General features: G+C 38.9%; 1 protein-coding gene across 1 annotated transcript in view; it reads right to left on the reverse strand.

The window, feature by feature from the left end:
* Window positions 1–334: 334 nt before the first annotated feature.
* Window positions 335–7815, reverse strand: part of LOC306852759 (mitotic checkpoint protein BUB3) — a gene marked incomplete at its 5' end in the record, with an annotated part of 8361 nt that continues 880 nt past the window's right edge. The window contains 5 exons of the mRNA XM_079389824.1: window positions 335–536; window positions 2055–2271; window positions 2890–3067; window positions 4530–4840; window positions 7658–7727. Of these exons, the coding sequence (XP_079245950.1) occupies window positions 527–536; window positions 2055–2271; window positions 2890–3067; window positions 4530–4840; window positions 7658–7727 (786 nt within the window). The 3' untranslated portion in view covers window positions 335–526. The remainder of the gene's footprint in view (window positions 537–2054; window positions 2272–2889; window positions 3068–4529; window positions 4841–7657; window positions 7728–7815) is intronic.

Here is a 7815-nt window from a genome sequence, read left to right on the forward strand (position 1 = left end):
CGTGTGTGTGTGTGTGTGAGACAGCGTGTGTGTGTGAGAGACAGCGTGTGTGTGTGAGAGAGTGTTTGTGTGTGCGTGTGTGAGAGAGAGTGTGTGTGTGTGAGAGAGCGTGTGTGTGTGTGTGAGACAGCGTGTGTGTGTGAGAGAGTTTGTGTGTGCGTGTGTGAGAGAGAGTGTGTGTGTGTGAGTCAGTGTGTGAACTTCATTTACTGAGACGGACATCAGAGAAAATCTGACCTGTTTGAAGCAAAACATTCCAGTTTCAATCTCAGAAAGAGAAAAAACACTGATTTCTATCATTGATATTTCTATTATGATAAATGACACTCATGTTCAGTGAAAAAGATATTTTTATTTTTCCTAAACATAAAAATACACACATTAGAGGGCAAAACAATGAAAACTGAATGGTATCAGCTGACAGAGACAGAATAAAACAGACAGACGAGAAGGAAACGAGTGTTGAGTTCAAACAGGAGGCAGAGGAGGTTTAATGGAGAGTGAATGTGTCTTCAGCAGGATTCATTCACGTGGATCTGTGAACACAACACAAACATCAGATCAGCTTCATGAACAAGATCCCGAGCAACACACTGCTGTATGTGCAGCTTTAAAACAAACCAACCACCTGATCAATGCATATCCACATCTGACAAACCCACGCATGCTCAGATACCAGACGACGCGGAGCAGAGACGAGTCTCCTGACGTCAGACGCACGTATCGATCAGTGCAGGAAACTCAATCAGAGCGTCTGCTAAAGCTCTTTCTGATGACATTACTGGCCAAACAGACACCGCTGGACGCAGTCATCAAGAACCAGCAGAAGTGATCAAGCAGCGTTTGAGAAGAAACAAACACTAAACTAACGCTCCTCCCAAACGCTGCTGAGACTCAACACAAGAACATTCACATTTAGCTCCCAAACTCCGGAAAAAGCCTTCCTGAGAACATTCTGAGTAATGCTCCACCGATATCTTGGAAAGCAGGGTTTTATTTATTTTAATTAACATTTAAGAAATTAGAAATATTTTGAAAATGGATTAAATCATAAATGTGTAAAATAAACATACTTGCACTTTAGACGACAAAGTATTTTTCACAAATAAATATTTAATCAAAATATAATTAAAAAGGAAGGAAACACTGTAACCAACAGGGCTCTCAGTAATCTGGGAAGTTCCATATATTATATTTTGGGCAAATAGATAAAGCGCAGCATAGTTTGAATTGAGTTTAAGGTTTGTCGTGAAGCTGAACTCTCCTCCTGTCAGCATTCAATTCACACAGACCAACCGTCACGCAGAGAACACGCAATCATGCAGGATACGGATCACAAGATCTCACAGCTGGATTCAACAAAGTTCGTAAGGTTTGTGAAATTAAATGTTCATTAGTCATTCAAAGATATGTTTAAATGATATGACTTCGTATTTCCTGAATGCTGATTGGAAATGAGAAAGTCTTATAATGTTTGTCTTTCTATTACTAATAATATAAAAGCAATCGTTATAATACTTTGTATATATTTTGATTTCTTTGTTTAACAGTTCTATCTGATTATTAGACAGAACTGTTAAACAACGCTCAGGCGCTGCTGTTTTCAGTTGATGTCGATATTTAAAAAATGCCAAATATCGGCCGATATATCGGTTGACCTTAAATCTAGATTAAAGACATCTCTTTAGCCAAGAATTCACATGCATCTCATAACCTTGTACTTCAGCTCTATCTGATCAAATGCACATTATCATTCTTCTGCTTGATTTGAACAGCAGCTCTGCTAAGTTTGTCTCTATTTGCTTCTCTATTTCTGCCACGGGATTGTTCCGGAGGGAACTAGGAATTACACAAGCTTCAGTCTGGATACAATATAATCGTTGCTGCTGATAGTGTTCACCGTCTTTGATTACATGTCATTAACTGCATGATTTCACTTTACATTTCTGCCACATGGACATTACATCGACACAGTGACCACTGACAAGCTACTACTAAATATAATGTACACACTTATACAAATTAAAAAACAGAGGAAAGGCAGGTGGACTCACTTGGGCTTGGTCTCGGCGTCGGTCACCTGGCGGATGAAGACGGCGTCGGCGGGGTGAGAAACGTCTCCCAGCTCGTGCATGTACGAGGAGGCGATGGCCAGCAGAGAGCCGTCTATACTGAACGCCAGAGACGCGATGCTGGTGGGGTATCGGTGGAACTGACACAGACGCTTCTTATTGAACGGATCCCAAATATTCACGAAGCCATCAGAACCGCCTGCGCGCAAACACACACACACACACCTCAGTCTGAGTGGTTTATAACAACAAAAACTGCATGTTTAAGGGAAAGTGTTAATTTTATGTTCTGTAACTGTTCACTGTTTCTCCGAACATTTGACCATGTAAATCATCTTTTGTGTTCACTGCTTCATTTTAAATGGTCCAGTGATGTGTGTGTGTTAATATTCAATGTGGCTTCTGCACCACAAAATAATGATTGTTTTCAAACAGGTTTTCCATCAGTTACTGGTGAAGCAAACTCACACTAATATGCTACTGAACACTGCATCTGTTCATAATCTGCATATAGTGAAAACAAATATTATCAAATATAATTGATTACAGAGCTTCCCACACATAGACTTTACCTGGGCAGGCCAGGCTTTACATTTTGCAACTAACGTTCACAGAACATTGCTAAAAATAACTTAAACAGAACATTCCTTAATAGTTAATTTTGTTGCCGTGTGTAAAAGGAGAATTTCCACCCGGCTACCACCGCAAATACCTTTCTAACCGGTGCACTGAATTAAAACTTCTAAAATGTTTGCCCATTAGAAAACACTGAAGTGATTTAGTCAGTAAGCAGAAATGAAGAGTGTGAGGTGGGTACCGGTGGCAAAGGTGTTGTGGATGCTGTGGAAGGAGATGGCGTTGACTGGATAGACCTGCTCGATGCCGTTCTCCTTCAGTCTATGGCATTTGAAGGCGTATTTCTTCTTCTGCACCTCCAGACTGGGGTCCAGATACTCCACAGCGACTCTGCCCTCGATGGAGCTCAACACGTAACCCTGAAAACACACGTCACACCGATCTCACTTATACAGGAGCATCACATCTACACCCAGCTCACAACTCACCTGTTAGCAATAAAACGGTTTCATTTCTGGATTATGACTGGCTGAAATCACTAAACTACAGACTCCTGGGGCTTCAGGGCCCTTGAATATATGAGAGATTTTTCTTGATTATTCTTATGTCAATTTCTGCATGTGCAGAGCGTTAAAGAGGTATTTCACTGCATGCCGTTCTATGTATGGATGCACGTGGCAAAAGTAAACTTGAATTGAAATGGAAAGAACTACTGTCAGAATTTTGGAAACATTACAACTTTTAAATGTTTTTAATGAAGTTTTCTGTTCACCACAACTCCATTTATTTGATCAGAAATACAGTAAAAACAGTGAAATGTTATTAGAATTTCAAACAGCTGTTTTCTATGTGAATATGATTTGCTGCTCAAGAAACATTTCTGATTATTATCAATGTTGAAAACAGTTGTGCTGCACAATATTTTTGTGGAAACTGTGATATACTACGATTAAAAATGTGAAGGGGGGGGGTATGTGTGTAATTTTTATATGTATATTAATGCCTTTATTAATCAAGTATGCATTAAATTTATCAAAGGTGACAGTAAATATATTGATACATTTTTCAGAAAATGTTCTTTTGAACTTTCTATTCATCAAAGAATCCTGAAAAAAGTTTAGGAAAATATTTAGCAGCAAAAACTGCTTTTAGCATTGAAAATAATAAGTACTATTATAAGTAACTGAGCACCAATAATTGAGCAGTAAATCAGTATATTATTATGATTTCTGAAGATCATGTGACACTGAAGACTGAAGTAATGCTGAAAATACAGCTGCAGATCACAGAAATAAATTACAGTTTAACAGATTCACATAGAAAACAGCTGTTTTCAAGACTTATTTTGGCATTTTGTGTCTTTTATTTAGACAGGACAGTAGGTCGACAGGAAGTGAAGTGGGAGAGAGATCAGGAAAGGTCCTCGAGCCGGGATTGAACTCGGGACGCCTGAAGCACTACAGCATTATATGCCAGAGTCTGCCTAAGAGGCCATCAGTGCAGACAGAAAACAGCTATTTTAAATTGTAATAATGTTTCACAATATCACTGTATTTTTCCTCAAATAACTGCAGCCTTGTGAGCAGAAGAGACTTCAATAAACATTTTTTTTTTTAAATCATGGTTTCAAAACTTTTGACAAGTACCATACATGAAAATGTCATTATTATGAATAATGTGTAAGTCCATTATTTACAGTCTGATTTAACCCTGTGGTAACTAGTGCATGAGAGCCGTGATGCAAAAGATGAATAAATGCTTGCTTGCTTTGTTTCTATTGTAAGTTTAGCACTCTAACTCTTATAAAATGATCGCCTTTCATTCATAATGATAAAGACAAACATTTTTAGCACACGCGTGGAAGCTGTATTTGCGTCTGACCTGTTTGTTGGGGAAAGCTCGTATGCAGCGCGTCTGGTATTTGAGGCTGGACTCTCGCCTCTGCTGCACGTATCCCATGTTCCTCAGGTCCCAGACGAGCACGCGCCGGCCCGCGGTGCCCACGATCAGCCGGTCTCCAGCCACAGACAGCGTGTAGACCTTCTCCGGCTGCGTGAAGGTCCCGGCGTTGCAGGGCGTTCTGGGGTCCCAGAGCCTCACAGACATGTCCCAGCTGCCCGTCACCATCACGTTGACCTCCGGACAGTACTCCACGCAGCGGATGGGAGCGTCATGCGTCCCCACGATCGTGTCTGAGGAAGAGCAGAGATGCAGTCAGACACCAGCGCCATCGGTCGTGTTCAAAGGGATGCAAAATTCACTTTTACATGGTGTTTGAACTGAAGTGTGTGTTGGCAGTGTGTACACAACCACCCTATAATGATAAAAATCCACCCCATGCTTTTTCGTTTTAAATCCCCAAAAATCATAACCCCTTTCTTATTCAGATTCTTAGCAGAGTGAAGTCACACAGACCCAGACCCCTCCCACAATTCTTGATTGACACTGGTGTTTTAGCATAGCTCCGCCCTGAGTAATCTGTCATCCAGCATTGTTTCACCGCCGGAGCAGGGAAAGACAAGAATGTCTCCAAAGAGATTGAGGTGTTCTGTTGTTGGATGTAACGAACACAGCAGTCATTTACTCCCGACATCTAAGCCGCTGAAGACGCAGTGGATTACTTTTGTTTCTGAAGGGAATGAACCCCCCAATCTACCAAAATGCATCTATGTTTGCGCAAATCATTCGTGATCCAGCTTCACCTCCAGAAGAAGTGAGTATAAGGTTATGAATCTTTGCAAATCTCCTTTCCTACTAATGTGCTAGTTAGCAAGTTCCGTAGCTAAATGTGGCTAAAGTAAACAGAACGGGTCAGCAGAGCTCATTAGCATTTAAAGGGACATGCCCTGAAACAGCTTGCAGTGAACAGAGCTGTTTTTGACAGGGTGAAAAGGGTGTTTTACACTAACATTGAGAAATTGTAACCAAAGTATGTTATAGACTTTTCATGAAGACCAGGCTCATAACATTTCTAAATCCCTGGTATCCCTTCAGGCAGGTACTCTTCAGATTTTGGTAGCCCGAACATTAATTTAACTAGCCCAAATAAAATAAAGACCATAAATGTCAATCAAAATCATTTTCAATACACAAATATAACGAATATCAAGGAAAGAGTTTTATTTTAGTATTTACAAGGTATCTACAGAATTCTTAAAAATCTGTTTAAGGCAATTTGAAAAATTATTTCTTAGACAGTTTTAAATACGTTAAGGCCTTAAAACCTCTTCAGTTTAGTCGTATCAAATTTAAGGACCCGTGGGAGCAATGTTCCTCTAATTTGTTTTCTTGCCGAGCAAAACTTCTCTCTATCGGGGGTCATCTCTGTCTCCTGATCAAACGCATTCTTTACACCAGACCTGTACAGCACGCACACACAAGTGTGTAACTTTGAACTTTAATGTGCTGTTTATATCTGATTTGACCCTTGATGTCACTAAATGATGTATATTTTAGGTTAAAGAGAAACATGTTTACTGAACAATACACTGCCGTTCAACAGATTGGATCAAAGTTTATTAAAGAAGTTTCTTTTGCTCATCAAGACTGTATCTATTTCATAAAAATACTGAATATTATTTCACTAAATAATAGTGTGAAATATTATTGCAATTTAAAATAAATGTTTTCTATTTTAATATACTTTGAAAATGCTTCACAGGAATTAATTACATTTTAGAGTCACATGATCCTTCAGAATCATTCTAATATACTGATTTATTATTAATGCTGGAAACACTTGTACTGCTTTTTTATTTTATTTTTTATACTGTATATTTTGGGACCTGTGATATTTAAAAAAAAAAAAAAAAAAAAAAAGTTAAAAAGAACAGTGTTTAATGTTTTCTTTCATTTTTAAAGATACTTTAAAAAAGTTTAAAGAAAGTTAAGTTTTATTCAGCAAGGATGTGTTAAATGGATAAAATTGATAGTAAAGACTTCTATTGTTAGAAAATATTTCTATTTTGAATAAATGCTGTTCTTTTAAACTTTTTATTAATCAAAGAATAAATATTGATCAGCAGAACAGTTTCAACATTGATCATAAATCAGTATATTATTATGATTTCTGAAGATCATGTGACTCTGAAGAGGAATGATGCTGAAAATACAGCTGCAGATCACAGAAATACATTACAGTTTAAAGTATAGGTATTAAAATAGGAAACCAATATTAGAAATTGCAATAATATTTCACTATATCACTGTTTTTTCTGTATTTTTGAAATGAATACAGCCTTGATGAGCAAGAGACTCAAACACAAGGTCAATTATTATCAGGTTTATAATAGAGCCCTAACATAATATATGATCAAAACAAACTATTTAAACTGATAGAATAGAATAGAACAGAATAGAAACTGAAGCTGAGATCTGTAAGTTAAATATAAAAGTGAACGTATGAATTCTTCTAAACATGGTTCTGAAGTACAGTTTGTTCAATACTCTTGTGTGAGACTGAACATGTTTCAGAGTTTAGTTACCCATCCTCCTCTATTCCAGCACTTAATCAAGCCGCTCTTCTTTAATACAGGAGGATGTTTTATTTCAGATGTGATTGTGTTTGTGTCGTCTCTCGTGTTGAGCGCACCGTAACTATTGAAGTATTGAGTTTCTACAGCGACTCGCATCGTTCTGAAGCCTGTAAACCGTATTCACCGGCTCTAACTCTGTCGTGACATCAGCTCTAGAGCGGTTTGCTCCAGCATTGCTACTCTTTCCTTTTACTGCGGCATTCAATCAAATGGCTTCCCAAATAATGTTTTGTGTAGTGAGGCACATTATTTGTTCTGCTCGTCCGCGGTGGAAGAAGAGCGCTCAGTTTAGAGGAACACTGTGTGGAGTCCTGTATTTAAGGCCGTCGGGCAGACAGTGGTATATTCTGCAAGCCCGACTGGAAAACACAATAGCCCCGGGACGTCAGGCTAGCGATTTTGCGAGCGATGAATACCCTAAAGAATCATATCAACTTGTGGAAAATGGGCATCTGATGTCCCCTTTAAGCTCACCCTGATCCGTGTTGAGATCGTGCATCTTCAGCTGGCTGTCCAGACCGCCGCTCCACGCGTGAGTCGGATCCTGAAACACATGAGACACAGAGATCAAACACGGGAGCGAGCGAATGCGTGGTTCTGCGTGTTTCTGTGATGCTCCTCACATAGAAAGC

The sequence above is a fragment of the Barbus barbus genome, assembly GCF_936440315.1.
Source record: "Barbus barbus genome assembly, chromosome: 32".
NCBI lineage: Eukaryota > Metazoa > Chordata > Actinopteri > Cypriniformes > Cyprinidae > Barbus > Barbus barbus.